The sequence below is a fragment of the Pinus tabuliformis genome, chromosome J, assembly GCF_031772625.1.
Source record: "Pinus tabuliformis cultivar Carrire ecotype Pingquan chromosome J, CPIR1, whole genome shotgun sequence".
NCBI classification, from domain to species: Eukaryota; Viridiplantae; Streptophyta; class Pinopsida; order Pinales; family Pinaceae; genus Pinus; species Pinus tabuliformis.
In genome coordinates this window covers 635,280,469-635,301,447 of record NC_142295.1, presented here as the reverse complement: position 1 = coordinate 635,301,447, position 20,979 = coordinate 635,280,469, and the positions used below count along the sequence as shown (strand labels likewise).

Sequence of the window (20,979 nt, the reverse complement as noted above, 5' to 3'; positions counted from 1 at the left end):
TATATATATATATATATAGAAAAAAAAACTATACAAATAATACCAATAAAAATAAATAAATAAATTTAAAAATAGTAAAATTAATACAAGAACACCAAAAACTCAAATATATATATATATATATATATATATATATATATTATAAATAATAACAATAAATAAAGTAAGCAAAAAAAGAAAATCAACTAAAAAAAATTAACTTGTAAATATAAAAAAATAGACAAAAATAAACATAATTTAACAAAATAAAAATAAAAACATTTTTTTAATAAAAATCATTTTTTAAATAAAAACATTTTTTTAAAATACAAAACATTAAAAAAAAAATACATAACTAAAAAACAATTAAAACAAAAAATCAAAACAAAACAATTAAAAAACACACACACATTAAAATTTAATTAAACCCCGGATGCGGGTGCTGACGTGCGGAGAAGGGGCGGGCCACATGCCCAGCATGTGCCACCCCGTGTTAAACCCACGGCTCCTTGAAGGAGGCCGTCAACTGGCATTCTATCTCCTCATCCGCGCAATGCAGCAGTTAATGCCATTGATGGCTGAGGAAAGAGGTAGATGGAGGAGCAGAGCGCAGGTATGGAGCGCCTGCAACGAGGGAATGAAACAGAATATGAGGAGCTTAATGTGTCGAGCAGGGAATATTGGTCTGCCGAGTACTGGAGGGTGCAGACGCACAGTGAGTTCAGGCCGGTGGAGATTTCATCACCCCGCGGCTCAGCTGAAGCCTGTCTCTGTGGCCATCCTTGCCGCTGGTCCGAGAGAGGAAGGCAATTGGCATACCACCAACGACAATTGGGAAAATGGAATGGTCTGGAACCAAGAGGGAGAATTCAATCTGAGTTCTGTGCACCAGAGGACAAAAAGGGAAGGTATTGGCACTGCTACCGAGTTCAAGTTCATTCTCAGGCAATCAGAGGAGGCATTAGGGACACCATGGTTAAGGTACGAGAACGACAGCCCAGCAGAAGGGGACCATGGAGAGGCTCCTCCTCACGAGCCCCTGCAGCAGATGAGCATCATCATTGTTGTTGCTGTTACTGTCATCGACGAGCCCGAGCAACCCAGCTCCCCATTAGACAATTCATGGAGGTTGGGAGTTCCAGCGAAGGAAAGCCGGTGCTTCCAGCCTTTGGCTCTGTGGTATTCACTCTGGGCAACTCTGCAGGGGTCAATGCAGGGGTCAATGCCCACATTTCAGTCTTATTCACCAGAATTCCGGAAGGAATTGAGGATGGAAATCCTCAGGGCACATTGGAGATGCCAATGGAAGACTCTGGAAAGGAAATTGATGTTGGAGAAGGCACGACGGAGATGCCAATGGAAGGCTCTGGAAAGGAAATTGAAGTTGGAGAAGAACCAGCTGTGGAAGAGGTCACTGAAACTGAGCCACCATCGTCTGAAGTCGGAGGCAAGGAGGACCAAAATTCGCATGCCCTCTCACCTCCATTGGGGCCAGCCCCTCCAAGCGTCGACGAAGAGGTATGGAGGAAAATGTGGGAAGGACGTGAAGAAGGTGACGGGTGGGCGTACGTGGTCGAAGACAAAAGCCTCTGTGACGAGACGGAAGAACATCTGGCAGCCTGCCTTCCATCCACCGCCCGACTCCAGGATTAATGCTTCCACGGGTATTCTGATTTTGTCATTCGGTTATGTTTGCTGGCAGTCGTTACTTGTGTCTCTGTTATGTTCAAATTTGTCTGGTCTTTGGTTTAGTCTCACTTCTGTTAGGTCTATGTGGGGTTACAGTAAATGCATTAATCGCCATGGCTATCATGCGCTCTCAGAAGCTAGCCCCTGCGTGGGCAGTTATATGTTTGGTCTAGGTAATGTTATTCCCCAGAGTTTCTGATAGATTTTGCCCCTGGGTGGGGGCTTTTGTTGTCATGAGAAGTTATGAGAAGTCTTGTCGATGCTGCCCCTGCGAGGGAGCTTTCAAGTCTACAGTCAAGGTTCCCAGGGTGCTTCTGCAGGCCCTGGAAGACATGTCTTTCTGTTTGTAAAGTTTTTTGTACATATAATTTGATAGTTTAGCTAGTTTTACAGAGAAAAAAAAAAATTAATTAAAAATAATTAAAACTAAATTAAAAATTAAATTTGATTAAAAAAAACTAAATTTTAAAAATAACAATTATTTAAAAAAAAAAAAAATTTCCGCCACCCCCTCAAGCAAGGTTGGTCGTGCGGGCGCAGAGGCAAGCTGCTGGGAATCGGCCAGCCACCCCCCAAGCGGGGTTGGCCGCGGGCGTGAGCGAGAACGTCGGCTGCACGCAACTGCCTCCCCGCCCGCGCCCGCAACCAACCCCACCCGGGTGTAGCGGAAATTGTTTTTTTTTATTTCTTTTAATAATTGTTATTTAATAATTTTTTAATAATGGTTGTTAAATTGTGTTTTAATAAAAAAAATTAATTGTTTTTTTTATTTTATTTTTTCATTTTTTTTATTTTTATTTTATTTTGTTTTTTTAATTTTTTTTAATTTTATATTTAATTTTTTTGTTTTAAATATTTTTTTAAACTTGTTTTTTATTATTTTTTATTTACTTCTTTTTATTTTTTGGTTTTGATTTTTTTTTCCTAATTCAATTTTTTTATTTTTTATTTTATTTTTATTTTTTTGTATTTTTATTTTTCCATTTTTTTGTTTTAATTTATTTAATTTTAATTTTATAATTTTTATGATTTTTTTTTAGTTTTTTAATTTAATTTTTTTAATTTAAATATTTAATTTTTTTTCATTTTATTTTTTTTTTAGAATTTTTATTTAATTATTATTAAAAGTAATACACCCTATCATATTCTCCTTATAGAAGCAGGTCTTTCCCCTATTGAGAGCCTAGCTATGATTAGGTTTCTGTTGTACAAGCACAAACTCAATAACATAGACGATTATAGACTTCCTAAGCTAGCTTTAAATTCTAGCCAAAACCACCTAAGGCTCAATCGGAGGTGGCATAAAGACACAAGGAACTGGTTAAACTATTGGGATATCAACGAGAATGATGCATTGCAAAACATTAATAACATTAAAGATATTGTTACTTCTAAGTTCAAAGAAAAAATGTTGTGTGAGAAAGATTTAGTGGCCAAAAGAAAATTAAGTTATTATAAGAAGGTCATCAACCCCACCCTAGAAGATCAAAAGTATCTCTCTATTTTAACTAGCTCAAAGAAGAAAATTAATATAGCGAGGATTAGAACGAATTCTCATGAGCTCCATAGTGAAACAGGTCGTTGAGCAGTTCCTAAAACACCATAGATGGAAAGGATGTGCCATATATGTGAGAATATGAACATCGAAGATGAAAACCACTTCCTCTTAGAGTGCCCCACGTACAACCACATTAGATCTCAGTTTCACAATCTTTGTTACAACACTGACCTTCCTAGCCTTTTACAATGTCAAAATTATAGTGAGCTCGGGAGGCTTCTCTCCAAGTTTTTTGGGCATAGCAATAAAATCTTAAATCAAAATAAATAATTTGTTTCATTAGGTCTGATAGACCAATGTTTGGTTTTAGCGAACGTTAACCACCATCATCATCATCATTTTATTTATTTAACTTAAAAAAATCTTTATGGATGTATTTTTTTTATTAATATTCAAGAAATTTCCTTAAAATTTATGTTTTTTGGAAATATTTTCATTTTTTTAATTTATTTTTTTATATTTTTATTTACTTTTAATTTTTTTTATTTTTACAATTGAATTTTGTTTTATTTTTACATTTTTATGAATGTTTATTTAGTTTTTTTATATATTCTTTTATTATTCGAGTTTTTTTGTCATGTTTTTTAATTTTTTTTTATGTTTTATTACCAACATGAAAATCACAAACATTTAAAAAACATATCCATACTTAATACATTACAAAATTTAAAGTGTAAAAAATAAGTCCTCTAAACAAAAAAGGTTGACGGTGCATCAACCATTTTCAAAATCAAAATTAAATTCACTAACATTTAAAAAAGGTGTTCATACTTGCTACGTAAAAAAAAATTAAAGTGTCAAAAATCAACCCTCTAAAAAAAGGGGTTGATGCTGCATCAACACTTTTCAAAATCAAAATGAAAATCACTAACATCGAAAAAAAAGGTTCATACTTGATACATGAGAAAATTTAAAATGCCAAAAATGTGCTAAAAAAAACGTTTATTCTAGTATCACCACTTTTCAAAATCGGATGATTTTTGTTACCTCTAAAAAATAGGTACCAGTTCACTTTCTCGTTTGATCGGTAATTATGTTCACAATACTCCCAAGCCTTTTCTAAGCCTAAGCCTAGCCAAAATCTTGGCTCCTCAAAAGCTTTTTTTATGAATTATGAGGTTCTATTTATAGCAAAGGGTGGGGTGACCCTTGACCTTTCCTTTTGTGACTCTTTGACTACCCTCATGACTCTTCAACTTCTTTACAAATAACTCATTACATAACATGATGACCTTTCACATTCCACTAATGACACTTGGAATTTCACTTACAACATATTTACAAATAATATTACATTTTACACATGTACCCATGTAAGACAAAATAGGCTAGAGACAGTCTAACAAGATAAAACACTATGACTCTGAAGTTTGGGGAAAGACCAACTCGGCAACCTCCACTTGGTGCTTCTCGGTCACATATTGATGCCAAGATTGGTATTGTGTGATGATGTCCCCAAACTGCTTGATGGTGTCTTTCTGATAGCGGACTCTTGCCTCCATAGCATCTGGGTATATGGTCTTGGAACCTGTATCCAACTCGTCCTGAAGCATGTGCAGCATGGTGTTGACCATGACCAGACCACCAATGTACTTTTGCATGTTATGTGTGCTCAGCTCCAAGTCTTCCCTGGTGGCCTCTCGCCTTAGTTGCTCCATGTACTCATCGATCTCTAGTCGGACTTGGTTCTTGGGTCTAGCCTCGGTGAGGGAACCGATTGATGGGATCATGTTTGTTCTCACCATGACATCTAGACTGTTATACAACCATGCATATGAGGCTTGTATGCTGCTAACGAATGGGACGAGCTACTCATAGTTCTGGATCAACATCCGAACCTTTGTTTTCTCCAGCTCTGCGTGTGGCTTCATCTTCTTCAACAAGTGAAGCGGGGCCCCTTTGTATCGCATTGTCCACTCTTGCACATGGACGATGGCGGCATGTATGTTCCTAAGAGTTTGAACAAACTCTTTGATCTGTTGTTGTAAGCCATGCACAAGGACAACTGCTTTATGCATTGTTCCCAAAGACAGCGTCGGATTGCTTACAAGACTAGTGCCTGGGCACATCTAAATTTGGAGTGTCTCAAATGGTTCTCAGTAAAGGGAGACCTCACTTATATTCTATATGTATATATAATGGGTTGATTCATTCACCTAAAGGAGTAAGACATGAATTTTTGGTAGTTCTTCACATATACAAATCTCATAAATATGCATAAAACAATGGAGGCCGAGTAGTTCAAGGACTTACAGTTTAATAAGCTTTTGTACAGCAATAATAGAAGATAAGGAAAATGAGCAACTCATCATATGCAGCTTACAACATCAAGAATTCTATGCTTAACACATAGAGCTTGCAGTTTTAAGAATTCCTACACTTATTTGAGTTAGAGGCAGATATATTGGATGAAGGATGGACTGAAAGTTATGATTCATATAGCGTGGATTTAAAGATATAATTTCAACAACCCATACAGGCACACGCATTAACAATGTCGATACAAATTAATCTGTGATATAGTTACTGGGACTTGCATTAACATAGCGATACAAATGAATCTGTGAGGAAGCTCAAAATATTTCTAACAGTTATAATGCATGAATTCAGAGAAGAAACATGAACATAAAATGGTTTTAACAGAGGGATAACATAATGTAATACTTGAAGGGGGAATCACCACCATTTTCTTTATATTCTGAAAGATCTATATTACAAAGCCATACAATCTGAAAATTACATGTAGAGTTTTCTTTAGCATTTTTGAACCTTTGTTAAGTGTTGTTTTCCCCTATTTATCTGGAGAAGGGAGCATGGACGTCCATTACAGCGAAAAAATCTTTGGTCGGGTATCAATTGTCAGGTTGACTAACTGTCTCGGTCGGGATGGCTCTGTGGCCCAAAAGCATTACGAAACATTAATTGCCTCATTAAAGGGAAGCACCTTACAGGAAAACAAATCAGTGAATCACATAAAAATGTCAACAAAACATCTTCGTGCTCATCCTATGCTCATTCCTGCTTCACGCTGTAATTTTCTCACGGTATGGCCTCATATGTTGCTCAGCTAACTCACGTAGCTTCTATCGTTACTAATTGAACCATTCATCCATTAAATTTAGAAATTGGGCACTATCAGTTTCATGTTGCAATACTAAAACCAGGGACTCCAGGGCAGTACTTCGTTTCCCCTCTGTATGGGAGACCATTTTGGATAATTAAATCCTCCCGAGCTACTAAGTCCCTCTTTACTCCCGTCAGCGCCGACCCTAGTTCTATGTCATAATGGGCCTCCCTAGATCAACCCATTTCGGGTTTGAATGCACCATTTGTTTTCTTAAAAGCCACAGCTACCGACCCATCATGTCTTTAAAGCTATGCAAAACACTATTTGGCGCCCTGATATGCTTGATAATGCACTCATGGTGTAATAAGGACTTTCCTATGCTGGCCCTTATCACTAAAACCTCACAAAACAGGCGAGTTCCGATCCCCTTTAGCCCCCTTTACTTCAACCCCTTTCTGTAATTTTCTTCATCTGACCAGGGGCTTGAACTAGGTGTTTAGCCCGAAGGAGCTAGAGCCTTTAAAATCCTGTCTGAGGGCCTTTTTCCTTTAATACATGAAATCTCGCATACTAGCGGAAATCAAGCACTCATGGTGTAATAAGGACTTTCCTATGCTGGCCCTTATCACTAAAACCTCACAAAACAGGCGAGTTCCGATCCCCTTTAGCCCCCTTTACTTCAACCCCTTTCTGTAATTTTCTTCATATGACCAGGGGCTTGAACTAGGTGCTTAGCCCGAAGGAGCTAGAGCCTTTAAAATCCTGTCTGGGGGCCTTTTTCCTTTAATACATGAAATCTCGCATACTAGCGATTTCCGTTGTTTGCCCTTTATATTTCCTTTTGACCCCTGTGATCGCCGACATGCGGGGTCGGGCCCACCGAGAGCATCGCATATCGCAATCGGGAGAGGAAGCCTCTTTACCTTCTTTCATAGCGTTGGCCAACTTGTCCGGACATGAGATCCTTATAAGGTAGAACACATGAAATATCGCATCTGGGAGGATCCCCCGCATATCGCAATAACAAACTGGAAGGGACTTCGGTGGAGGAGAAACTTTGACCTGTGCAATCGCCGATCTGCGGGATTGCTAACATCATCAGTGCCACATGGCACCTCTTGAGTGGTGACACGTGTCGCCCGAAAGTGCCCCCATAGGACCCTGAAAACGCCGAATCAACATACCACGTTTCTTTCGTACTACCACGTCATGCTAACGTCAGTTGCCCCGTAGATTCCTAGGACCAATAGGATTCTGCGACATGGCCCCCAGGAGAAGAGAGAAAAGGGCCCATCCACCCTTGGTTTTTCCGTGAATTCCTTTGTTAAATAGAATCGGCCCCTCCCAACACTTTAACACTAAAGCCCAAATTCTCGGTGATTTTGCGCTATCGGCCTATTTCGCCCCCGCAATTCCTTAAGAATGGTCCATTGGGTCCATTGATCGTCGATTCGTTGGTACCACGGGATTACGGAACTATGAGATTGCAGGACTACAAGATGCGGGATCACAAAACTGCGGGATATGGTCGATATGCAATGAACTCCTAGGGTGCGAGACTGCACGGTTCGATATTGCAGGACTGCGGAATCTGCCCACCGCTGATCGCCGATTTGCTGTGCCCGGGGCCTTCCGATAAGCTCTTCCTTTTCATTTCAGGGGCAACAACACTCCTAATCTTCAATAGGCCATATCTTCTGATCCAGAAGTCCATTTTGGGACTTCCATATACCGTTGGAAAACTCGTTCCGAACACTATGCAATGGAGAGGTTCCGATTTGGCTTTAAGTGCTCATGCGGCCTGGAAAATAGCTTCAAACTTCACTACTCTTTGGAAACTTTGATCAACTGAAAACTCATAATGCAGTGAGTGACAACATGCACAGTGACTAAATTGTCATAGAGCTTCTGCATGGTAGTCTCAAGTGTTGATACTTCAGCGAGTATTTCTTTCCTCATTTCTCCCATTGCAGAAACTACACTCTGCTCTTGAAGTTGTTCTTCCTCTTGCATGGCAACATGCAAGTTCTTTGCCATTTGTTCATTCTCGGCCAACAGGAACTTAACATTTGAGCTTGTTGCTCCTGCATAGGCCAAGGTGGCATCGACAAGGGCAGTTGGATGCTTCCTTATGTCTGGCACTATCACCCTTTCCTTGATGAATGCAGGTGATGCATGATCATCCGAAAAGTGCTTCCTCCGCGACTGTATAATCCTCTTATGCAACTCATCAAATGATAGATTGTACACATCCATGACCAGATCATCATCAAGGAGAATTGTTTCTCCTTGCTCGCTCGAGACTGGTTCTGACACTAGAGGTGGTGAAAACTGAGAGATGACCTCTGGTGCTCTCAATATGAGGTTAGTGTCTTCATTTTGTGGCTCTTGTTCCAACTCCATGTTTGTCACTTCAATCAGTTGCTTAATATCTTGAGCAAGCTCAACATAGTTACTAATCAAACGAAAACTATTACATCAAAACGGGTACCCGAGCCCAAAAATCCCAAAAAAACATTAAAAAACAACCCAAAAATAAAAAGTGTTGATTCTGCATCACCAATTTTTTCAAAGTAAATTTTCAATATGTTCTAAAAATAATAGTAAAAAACAATAAAAGCCATTTTGTTTGGTGCAAAAAACACTTTCAAATCAAATAGTGTTGATGCCGGAATAACGCCTTTTTTTTCAACGTACATTTTCAACATTTTTTAATAATGACGTTAAAAATAAAATATCGTGACTCTGAAAAACTTTAAATTTCCAATGATTTTCAAGCATGACATTAACATTAAATATCTCGTCTTTGAAAAGCCTTAAAATTCCAACGATTTTTAACCATAACATTAAAATTAAAATATCACTTCTTTGAAAAATCTTAAAATTCCAACAATTTTCCAGCATGGTGCTAAAAAAAAAATTTATAATTGTTTTCAACCATAACATTAAAGATAAAATATCACCCCGGGATGCAGGTGATTGAAAGGACGGGACGGGCGATTAACCGCGGACACATGCCAGCAATACGCAAAGGACTAGTTAACACATGGGGGCAGGATCATTATCAGTCGCGCGGGAGTGGGATGTATGGCATTCAGTAGGAGAGCATAAATGCTCCGTTCACCTTAGCACGCAAGCCAGGGTCCGGCTCCTCAGCTCCCATGAAGGCCGCAGTAATGGCGGGAGGGCCTCGAGGTGCAGGCAGGTATGATATATACGGTTGTGGGTTGGGCTTCACGGCGCAAATTCATGGTCTGTTCACTGTGCAAATTCATGGTATGTTCATGCAGCCTCTGGAGCTGCGGGCCGCTCCAAGTGTTTGCCTTTCTGTTTGGGCTAATCCCCCGCCTGCTTTTGGTCTCCCCGTGACTGTTCTGGAACTCAATTTAGCGTTGAGCTCTATTCAATTTGGCCCTGCAATCATGGTTCGGCCTCGACAGCGAATGCTCAGCCGTCGAGGCACCTCCCGTGGAGGATCTTCGCGCCCCCCTGTCGACGAAGACTCTCCCCATTGCTGCCATTGCCATTGCCATCGCACTCAAGGTGCAAACCCCCTTCGGTCCAGTCAATTCCTGAATACCAGCACTCCTGAATCCGCTTCTTCGCCCGCCTTTGGCTCTGCCATTTTCAACTTCAACAGTTCTTTGAACTGTCCCCGGATCAACGCCCATGTTTCGGTGCTCTTCATTGAGGAGACCCCTGATGAAAGCGATTCTAGAGACAGTCGGGGGACGATGCCAGCTGATGGCTCCGCGAAAGCCATGGAGACTCCCTCTGCAGATCCTGTGAATGTTTCAAAAAGCCCTCTTGTTGGTCCCTCGGGAGCTCAGGAGGCGATGATTAGCCAAAATGAAGATGTCAAGATGGAGAGCGTTCCAACAGCGGCGGAGGTGGTGGAATTCGGGTGGTGCAGGGTAGTGGAGGAGGATCCTGAAGACTAGATGCGACTTCTTACCAGGTCTCTACGGCCCGTTAGTAAGGGCATTCGGCCACTTTTGTTGTTTTTGGATATGTTTTTGGATATGTTTTTGTAACAAAAATGTGGTGTTACTGTCTCTGTGTCAATGCTGATGGCAAATTGTCTATCTCTGGGTTTTGAAATTTTTTCTTTGTGGCTGGGAAAGTGTTTGGTTCCCCTGCGCGGGATTAATTTGATGTTCCACTGGCGCCCCTGCGTAGGTTGGTTTTTTGGTCTGGTTAGTCCTCGGAGACTGTGGTCTCAGCTGTTCCGAGCTGCCATTACTTCCAGGCAGCTGATTCTTTTTGCTTTGTAATGATGTAATTGTTCTCTGATTATGTATATAATAGAATAGTTAAAAAAAAAAAAAAAGGATAAAATATCACGACTTAGAAAAACATTAAAATCTTGACAATTTTTCAACCATAGAGTTAAAACCAAAGATTATGACTATAAAATAATCTTAAATTTTCAAAATATTTCAAGCATGACATTATGGAAAAAAAATTATGACTAAAAAAACTTTAAAAATTAGCATCTGAATGGAAGAGTTATTATACCAAGAGTAATTTTTTTTTAATGCTAAATGTATAGCGATTTTGAAATCTTGGCCTAAGACAAGTTGATGCATTGCAAAAAAAAATTAAAAATCAACTATAAAATTGACACGCAGTGTAGGTGAGCTCAACCCATTGTAATGAAAATTTAAAGACCAGCCATGAAATTAACAAATTGTGACGCAGACTCTATTCATTATTACGAAAAAATTTAAATCAACTATCAAATTGCACATAATGGAATCGGGTTGCTAGACAAGCATCGACACGGACCAGGCCCTTGTGTCTTTATGCCACCCTCGATTGAGCCTTAGGTGGTTTTGGCTAGAATTTAAAGCTAGCTTAGGAAGTCTATGATCATCTATGTTACTGATTTTGTGCTTGTACAACAGAAACCTAAGCATAGCTAGGCTCTCAATAAGGGAAAGACCTGCTTCTATAAGGAGAATAGGATAGGGTGTATTACTTTTAATTTTCAGGTTATAAGTTATAAAACGCTTCTGGATTTGCTCAATCTTTCTCCATGATTCTCTGGAGATGTTGCAACCCCAAACCTCACAGCCATATAAGATAACAGGAGTGACTAAAGTTTCAAAGAGGAACTTCTTTTTATCCCACATTACAAGGTTTGCTATTTTACAATTATTTTCAAGACCAAAGTAAGCTTTCCACCCCCCATTAATCATTTTCTCAATGCTATGGTTCCAGTTGAGCTTGTGATGAATATCAATTCCTAGGTACTTGTAAGAATACACTTCCTCCAAGTTATTATTGTCATACATAAAATTAGCGTACGTGTTCTTGGATTTGATAATCATAACTTTTGTTTTGTCAGTGTTAACAGTCATACCCATGGTAGAGCAGAAATATATATATATATATATATATATTGTAAAATTAAAATTAAAAAAAAAAAAAAAATTAAAATTAAAATTAAATATATTTAAATTTTAAAATATAATTAAAAAATAAAATAAACTTTTATATATATATATATATTAAAAAAAAAAAAAAAAAAACAAATAACCATGCCTCGCCCCCCTCCTCTCCCCACACTCGGCTCTCCCCCTACCTCCCCCAACCCCCTTCTCCCCCCCCCCCATCCACCGCTCACCCCCCTCCCCTCCCTACCCGAGCCCCCAGCCAACGGCCCAGATGGAGAGGGGAGGAGGGTGAGCAACAGGTCGAGGGGGAGAGGGGAGGCCCGAGGGTGAGGAGGGGTCGGGGCAGGAGGGGAGAGGTCGAGAGGGGGAGAGGGGAGGGCTAAGGGTGAAGAGGAGAGGGGGGACAGGTTAATTGATTTTTTTTAATGTTTTTTTAAGGTTTCTTTTTAATTTTTAAATTTTTAAAATTAATTTTTTTCAATTTTAATTTAATTTTTTTTAATTTGCTTTGAATTTTTTTATTTTGTAATATGTTTTGAAAAAAAATTATATATATATTTTTTAATTCTTTTGGATTTTTTTTTTAATTTTTTTTAATGTGTTTTTTTTTTTAAATTAAATTTTTTTTTCTGGTATGTTATTTCTTTATTTTTATAATTTACGTAAAAAAAAAAAAAACAAACTCTTAAATTTTTATTTTATTTTATCTTTTATTTTTAATTTTGTTTATTTAAATTATTTAATTTAAATATTTTTTATTTTTTTATTTTAATTTATTTATTTTTAATTTAATAATAATAATAATAATCTTAATTTTTTTATTTTAATTTTTTTGTAATTATTTTAAGTTTTTTTTCCTAATGAGGTTTTTCGTTTTTATTTGTTTTTTTAACTTAAAAACGATGTTTTTTAAATTTTTCTTTTGTGATTCAATTTGTTTTTCTTTAAGTTATATATATATATATATATTTAAATCATTTTTTAATTTATTTTTTTATATTTTTTATTTTGTTTTTTTCTTAATTCAATTTTTTTATTTTTAAGAGTTAATTTTGGTTTTTTTTTTATTTTTATAGGTTTTTTTCCCTTTTTTATATATTTTTTTGTATTTGATTTTTTTGTCATGTTTTTTTTATTTTTATTTTTTATGTTTATGTTTATGTTTTTTTTGTTGTTATGTTTTTTTTTTTTTACTAACATGTTTTATTATTTTTATTTTTGTCATGATTTATGTTTTTTTTTTATGTTTTATGTTTTTTTTTTTTACATTTTTATAGATTTTTTGTTTTTTTTTTATATATATATTTTTTGTATTTCATTTTTTTTTGTCATGTTTTTTATTTTTATTTTTATGTTTTATTTCTAACATGAAAATCACCAACACTTAAAAAAAAAATTATCCACAATTAATTCATTAGAAAATTTAAAGTGTAAAAACTAAGCCCTTTAAACAAAAAGGGTTGATGCTCATCAGCGCTTTTCAAAATCAAGATGAAAATCACTAACAAAAAAAACAAAAAATTGTTCACTTGATACATAAAAAAATTGAAGTGTCAAAAATAAGCCCTCTAAAAAAATGTGTTGATGTTGCATCAACACTTTTCAAAATCAGTATGAAAATCACTAACATTTAAAAAAAATGTTCATGCTTGATACATATAAAAATTTACAGTGGCAAAAAAATGCTCAAAAAAAAAAGTATTTTGAATCACCATTTTTCAAAATCGAGTGATTTTTTGCTACCTCAAAAAAACGAGTACTAGGTCATTTTCTCGTTTGATTTGGTAACTATGTTGCTCCAATCCTTCATATGTTCACCCTCTTCTTCAGCTGCAGGTTGTTCCGACTCCACCTGTATGGGTGTTGTTTGCTCCGTCATTGCGCCTTGCCTTTCTTCTTCCTATTGTTTCTACTTCTCTTCTCTCTCTCCTCCTCAGCGCCTTTTCTTCCCTCAACTTCTTCTCTGTCTCCTGTAGCTTCAGTTCTGCTTCCTTGCAGCCTCTGCTTTTCTCTCTTCCTCCACTATGCTCTCTTTATCCGTTGCTTCCTCTTTGCCTCTACTACCAAAGCTACTCTCTGTGATAGGATCTGCCATCATCTTGCAACTTTGCTCTACCTCTAGGTTCTCGACAATCTTTCTATTTCCCTTGTCCTGCCCTGGATTGTTGCCTATTGTCGATGTTGTTGTTGCTTCCTGTGTCGCTGCTATCTGTAGATCATCTTTCCAAGTTGTTGCTATGCTGACTGGTTTATTGAGCCTGGAGGCATTATAACAGTACCTCCAAGGGTCTTCCTCCACCCAATGAAATGTCTCGTGGATCCATGGAAAGTACACTCTCACACAGTGGTCCTTGCAAATACCGTGAGCATCATACGAATTAAAGTCTTTGGTGCCAAACTCAAATCCCAATATCTCTTTAGCGTCAGCTTCTGCATCCTTCAAGCTCTTAATCTCGTACAATCTGATCTGCAAAGGAAGAGCGAGCCATGGCACTTTCTTCTTCCTATGCAGTCCTGTTGACAACCCTGTGGAGAGGTCATAAGAGACCTCTTACATGACCAGCTTGTCAGTGGCATACCTTGGTAGAACATGCGAAGGCTTATCTCCACCAAGCACTCTAATGAAGGTGCCACCTGGTGAGGCATACCAATCTACAATGTTAAGAATCGTTTCCATTGCTTCTCGAGACATGCATGGTGGAACCTGCTCAAAGATAAGCTTGTACAACGGGATAATGAAATGGTCAGTTAACCTTGCAATATATGTTGACGGCAGTCTCTTTTGGTGTCCATGTCCAGCTCATGCCAGGAAACTGTTGTTGGGCACAGATTGCATCCAGTAAGTATGCGAACATGTAGAATCTCGCTTGCTCATCCTTGGGTGGATTTTGAGCCTTAACCACATGGGTTTTCAACTGATGATCCAACAAGTCCGACCAGTTGAATGGCCTTCCATCACTCACCAACTGATCCAATAAGACTACCCAACCTTCAGGAAAGGTTTCTGTTCTCTTGACCATATATTTTGCATGCGAAGATGATCAAGAACTGATAAGCCTTCCCGAGAGACTTTGTCTTGTAAACATGATTGGGTGTCTGCCTAAACTTTGATGGCTCTTTCACCCAGCGCTTGACTATATCCCTTGTGTTCACATGGCTATGGGTGGCATAGAAAAGTGTGTCCATGCGCCTCACTGGCTCAGGTAAATGATACATCTGCTGAAAGTTCTCCACCCTAAAAGTGGCAAACTCTATCCCGTTGGCACTGCTCAATGTCATAGTCTCTTGATCTGTGTGTGAGATAATCCTGTTGATAACGTTCGCACATGGGAAGGCGGGGTACCTGCATACAACCTTGTATAAGCCTAACCGTTGGATACTGATATATACCTGTCGGTCTTCTAAGTCTTCCTTGAAGTCCTCTGCAAAAGTATCTTTGATTTGTTGCCATGTTAGCTTTGTGCCCTTCTCAATGAACAATTGAGTATCCGCATAAACTAGTAGATCAACTAATATCTGCTCAACTGCTTCCCGAGTACTGCTCTCGGCGGTTTCCTTTGATGCAGCTCTCTTTGATGCCATATTAACTATAACTGCTTGAGAGATGCTCAACAATTGTTGTAGCATCCTACTACTACCTCAGTTCCTTGATTCATAACCTGAAGCCTGCTCCAAATTGTATATGACTTTTTTGTGGGACAGAGAGGACACTCATGGCAAGAAAATGTCAGCTTGAAAACCAAAGCAACTTCAAGACAAGATCAAGCAACAAATCAGGCTCAAGATGGGAAGGACTGCGCAATTCTGGTTGGCAGAGGTCATAGGCTGACTATGGGAACTGCGCATTGCATAGTCCCAGCAGTCAGTCGAGAAGCTTGCTGACTGGAACTGCGCAATGTGCAGTTCAATCTGGGCACAGGCCGGGAGAGAGTAGCCAAGTTGGGAGGCTGGCTCTTGAAATTGCGCAGTGTGCAGTTGGAACCAGGCCAAACAGTCTCTGCGCAATTCCAAAAGCCAAGGCAGAGGCCTTGAGCTCCCAGAATGCGCAGTGCATGCAAGGATAAACAAGATCCGAGCAAGGGGAGCCCACATCTGCCCAAGGGGAGTGTGAAATCGAGCAGATCTGAGGGATAGTGTGATGTTGAGTGCATATCTGACTAATTGATGATGCGTGCAAGTAAAACAAATGCAAGAATCAATCAAACTGAAGGAAAATGAAGCATGTGAAGGGAGTCACCGCAACGGCGACCGTTGGTGCAAAAATAAGAAAATACATGCAACACTTGGGAAAGGCAATCTAGAACTTGAAACAACACTTCTACAAGCTAAAACAAGTTAAAACACAAACAGTGGTTCAAAGAAACAAGTGAAACATCACTCTCACAAGCTAAACAAGCAAAAGCGATAGAAAAAATGGCAAAAGACTATAAAAAGTGACGACGATCGCACCAAAGGTTCCTTGATCTCCTCAGGAATGCCAGAGCTCCAAGATCGAATGTGCAAATGAGCTTTGGCGACGTCGATTAAATAGATTTGGTCAATTTAGGGTTTATGATGTGAAAGCCAAAAATCAAGGAAAAGGCAACACTTGGCGGTAGTTTCCGAAATAACTCAAGTGCCTCCTTCGGACTGCTAAAAATAAATCTCTATTTTTTAGGGAAGCTTTTTCTCTTTTTCCTTTTTTGCTTTTTCAAGAAAAACTGTCATGCATTGCCCGTAGAGATTGCGCAGTTATGGGAGGAACCAGGCAACTCTTTGGTTCATGCATTGCGCAGCGTCTGAGCAAAAAGACTTCTACGCAATTTCTGAGCTAAGTGGCTCTGGGTTGCCTGTCATGCTCTGCGCAATTTCCCAGCTCAAGGCTGGCTATCCTCTGATGCTGTGCAATTCTTGAGCTCAAGGCTCACTGTCAACTTGGACTGCGCAATTCCTGAGAGCAAGGCTAGTTGCCCTCAAGGATTGCACAGTTCTCTAAGGCAAGCCTGGAACTGGATGAAAACCAAGTCAAGATATCAGCTTGTGGGTTAGACAGTAAACCAAGTAAGCAAACACAAACCAAGATGCAAAGGATAAGGCTCAATCAAAGCACAAGTACCTGGATCAGTGCAAGATGAGCAACTGTAATTTAGAAGGGAGGCTCCAAAACAAAGCATAGGCAAAATTTTGGAAGGTGGTTGTAGCCGCTACAACACGCTGGAAGGAAATAACTAAAGGGATGATGCAGCTCTGAAACAGATCTCCAACTCAAATCACTGTAGCAACTTTTACCCCTGGTAAATGTTTTTTGAGACTTGAATATAAATTTAGCAATAATTACACTGGCAATAATTTAACAACAATTTAGCCAACAAATTTACCAAATCTGGCAAATTTTAAATTGTGAGTCCCTAAAATTCACCAAAATACAAATTGTTTCAATAAAAATACACAAATATAATATGGACATTTTAAAATAGTTCATTTGGAGATTTAGTAAGAAAGAGCTGGGTGGAAATAACTAAAGGGATGATGCAGTTCTGAAATAGCTATCTCCAATTCAATTCACTGTAGCCGTCATTACCCATGTTAAGTGTTTTTTGAGACGTGAATGGCAGATGGGCAGGCAAGCTCAGTCAGAACAGGGGCCAAGTATCTGTGTGGTATCCCCATAACACAAGGAGAATATTGCATGCTTGTTTGTTCTATCTTGATTTTATATTGTAATTAATCTACTTACAGTTTGAGCTTAGCCATGAAACCCAGCAGACACAGCTTCTATTTTTCCTGCCTAATGTTTAAGGTCCAGCATTTATCTTTTTTCACCTAAATAGTCCCCTTTCTTTTATACAGATACTGAGAGACGGGGTAATGGGCATTTATCTTCTGCCAGCTCTTTTTGCATGGATTGAAAATTCCTTAGTGGGGAGAATGGAACTCCCAAACCATAATGGCCACATAGGTTCCAATAGAATTTGACTCTTGAGCCTTCAATGTTTCCAGCTCAAAATTATGAAAAAAATACCAAAAAGAAATGCAAGGAGTTGTCTATCTCCTAGTGTTGGGAAAAGACAAGGATTTGTGTACCATTGTTTTAAAGCCTCAATGCAAGGCGAGGCCTCACTGTAATGAGTTGCACCCAAAATTTTACATACTTGCATGCAGCAAGGTCCCATTGATTGCTTATTTTTTTCCGTTGTACTCCCAACAAAATCTGAAAATAAATAAATAAAACGCAGAAGATTTAAGGAACACAAATTCTTCTAAATATTAAAAGAACTTGAGGAGGAAGCTCACCTTGATTGGCTGCAAATACCTCAAGAGTTACTTAGGATTCAATGAGTCTTCTTGTCCATAGATGTTAGATCACATCCAATCAATAGTGGTGCCTGAAACCATGAATTCAAAGAAATAAATCTATGACATTATATTTATGCTTGCATGCATGAATGAGTGTTCCATAAATAAACATGAGAATAGATGTCTAATCACCTTCATCAGAGCCCAGACACTGAAATGTGAACCATATTTCTCAGCGATCATGCCGCCATTTCATACTTCCAACATACCTGGATCTGCTCCAAAGAAAGCAGAGGACAGCAATAATGAAGAGTTGGAATCAAGAAAAGGAACTGAATGTCCACTTGCAATAATGTATTTAATTGCTTTTTATTTTTATTTATTTAAATATTTAATTTTTATAACCTTGACATCTCTTTTTCTTTAATCACTCACTCAAACTTCAGTTTATTTTCCAATTCTATTTTATTAGTTGGTTCTGGGTCTTACCTGAGCTTGAAGAGTTAATCCTACGCTGGTCAAACCTTTGCAAATAAAGTAATGGCCTGTACCTTATTTGGTCCCTCATTCCTGCTCTGGCCTTTTCTGGTGACCTGGTCTTTTCAAGTTGGAATAACCTTATCTTTTAGGTCAGGACAAATAGGTGACTACCATAAGACAAAATTGGGGCTATGTTAAACACACCCACTGATCTAGATTCTTAAATAATTGTATCAACGTGCAAGATCTGTCCACAGCAATTTACACAATATACATCATAGCATCCAAAATTTAAGGCTCTGTAGGGCAAGCTATGAAATAACTCAGGCAATAAAATCTAAAATTCTAACCACCAGTTCAAGCACATGAAGCCGCCAGGCAGCAAAAGGTGGCAGCTCATCAGAATTATGTTTCTGAGGCCAGCCAATGTGAGGTTCCTCTGGAGTCAAGGGCTTCCTTACCTTTTGATATGGCCAGAGGTGTGCAAGGGATCATGTCATTAGTGAGCAGGCACTATGGTTCATGATTCATCGCGGTGGCTATGTGACCAGCTCTATCTTCTCTCCCTGATTGCTCAGCCATCGCGTGGTTGTTGCCATAGGTACAAACCTTCTCTGGATTACTAATACCAGGCTAGGAAGATGTATGGTGGGATCTAAGTTTCTAACACCTACACAGGGTTTTTGCCTTTCCTTCAAAATTCTAGTTATTGGAAAAAGTGTTCAAGATTAATCGCCACCTTGGGTGCTATCTAGCATCATCATCAACAAGAGCCTTGATGCCAAATGGAAACTTTGAAGCACTTGCAACCAATCTCTCCTCTGTAGTCACAACAGAGAAACAGATCAATAAACCTATTTTAAAAACTGCTCTTCTAAAAAATATTGTTACAGAAAGGAAAAGGAAAAGGAAACAGATCAATAAATCCATTTTAAAAACTGCTACTTGCAAATATATTGCAATGCAAAGGAAAAGCTAAGGGAAAGACGGTGTACATTGCAATCACGATTTGGCTCTGCCCAACAGTGATCTATATGCACAAAAACCAAAACCAGACAATCGTGACAATTCCCGAATTTATGACTTACTTGCCCCAGTTTAGGGAGACCAGTTGATACCAATGCATAAGTTGTAAATATATACAACATTTCATTAGATTCTCGTCAGTAAGCAACCATAGTTCTCCCAAAAATAGATAGTAGTTGAAAATGGATTTAAAAAAAGCAAACATTGCAATACCTGTTGCTCGTATAACATTCTCATTGATGCTGCAGTTGAAGCAATTGCTATGGCCAACACCGTGTAATTCGTGCACCTAAAGAGGCTGCCCATTTTCATAAATAAAAAAATAAATGACCTGTAAGTATGTCCCTGCAAAGACCCAAGTCATAGGTTTTTTGACTTAATCACCTTGGAATGGCCGCTGTAAACGCGTCGCTGATGGCGATGAATGGAGCATCGCTCTTCTTAGTGGAGAGGTCAACAGACGGCAGGCAGATTCGAGCAAAATGCATGGCAGGGGTTAGTAATTTTGCTGCTGTTTCGATCTCTTTCGCCATGGCCGGGTCCCCCTTGTCGAAGTGGATCAGCAGACTGCATGATCTCCCCATTTCGTTTGGCTGCGAGGTTTCGGGGTTTCCAGCGGCGGCAGATCTGAAGTGCGGTAGCCTAAAGCCTGTGTTCGATGGGAAATGCGGAGAGCACATCAGATCCGGCCTGGATCTACCTGATCTAGCCAACATTCGAGAACAGCCAGATCCCAGGCAGCAGATCGGTGGCAACAAGCATAGATCAAGCAGAGGGTTTGTAGATCTAGACATGCACAAGGAAAAACGACCCAATACGAGGCCAGATCTGGAAGATTGTTTACAGCCAGAGCAGGTAACAACAACTCGTTTTCAGATTTTTATTAAAACCCCTGAGGGGAAAACCCGTTTAGTGTGGGTTCATGCAGGAAGCACCATCTTGCAGCTGAAACAGCAAATATGGGCAGAGACGGGATACCCAGTTCAGATCCAACATTTGGTCAGTGGTAGGTGGTCCCTCCAGGATAGTAGAACGCTGAAAAGCTATGAGATTAGTCCAGGAACAATCATTGCTTTAAACCTTAGGCTGAGAGGAGGGGCTCTGCCTCAAGGACAGCCAAGCTCCTCAGGGGGAGACAAGGGGAAAAAGGCAGCACCTCAGCACCAACCCAAGGGAGGTTCCTCCTACAAAAACATTTTACAGGGCAACAAAGACTCAGGGTCCTCTCCAGATCAAGGCGGATATACACCTAGGCCATACATAGTAGATCAGCTAGGGCAAACCCCAGCCCTTAACTTTGATTCTACAGGGCTTGATGATTTCGTTAAGTCCTATGAAACGCAGGCCCTAATCTGCCGTTTTAACAGTTTTTGGCCAAAACCAATGGATCTATTCCACTGGATCTTCACCAGTTGGACCATGGAATGTGATATACATCTATGCTCCAAGGGGTTTTTTATAGTAAGATTTGCTTCCAAGGAAGTCAGAGATACAATCATCAGTGC

The 20,979-nt window shown here is 39.0% G+C and overlaps 1 protein-coding gene across 2 annotated transcripts in view; it reads right to left on the bottom strand.

The window, feature by feature from the left end:
- LOC149228544 (RNA-dependent RNA polymerase 6-like) overlaps positions 1 to 20,979 on the bottom strand; it is a 66,747-nt gene that overhangs the window by 13,040 nt on the left and 32,728 nt on the right. Inside the window, exons 4-5 of one of the 2 annotated variants that reach the window (XR_016247876.1) lie at positions 18,161 to 18,243; positions 17,966 to 18,057 (exon numbers count right to left, since the gene is read on the bottom strand). Coding sequence is in view for 1 of the 2 variants with exons in the window: in XM_089378256.1 (XP_089234382.1) it covers positions 18,208 to 18,243 (36 nt within the window). In the remaining variant the exon portion in view is untranslated. Of the gene's footprint in view, positions 1 to 17,214; positions 18,058 to 18,160; positions 18,244 to 20,979 lie in introns of those variants that run through there. The other variant, XM_089378256.1, reaches the window with a different exon arrangement.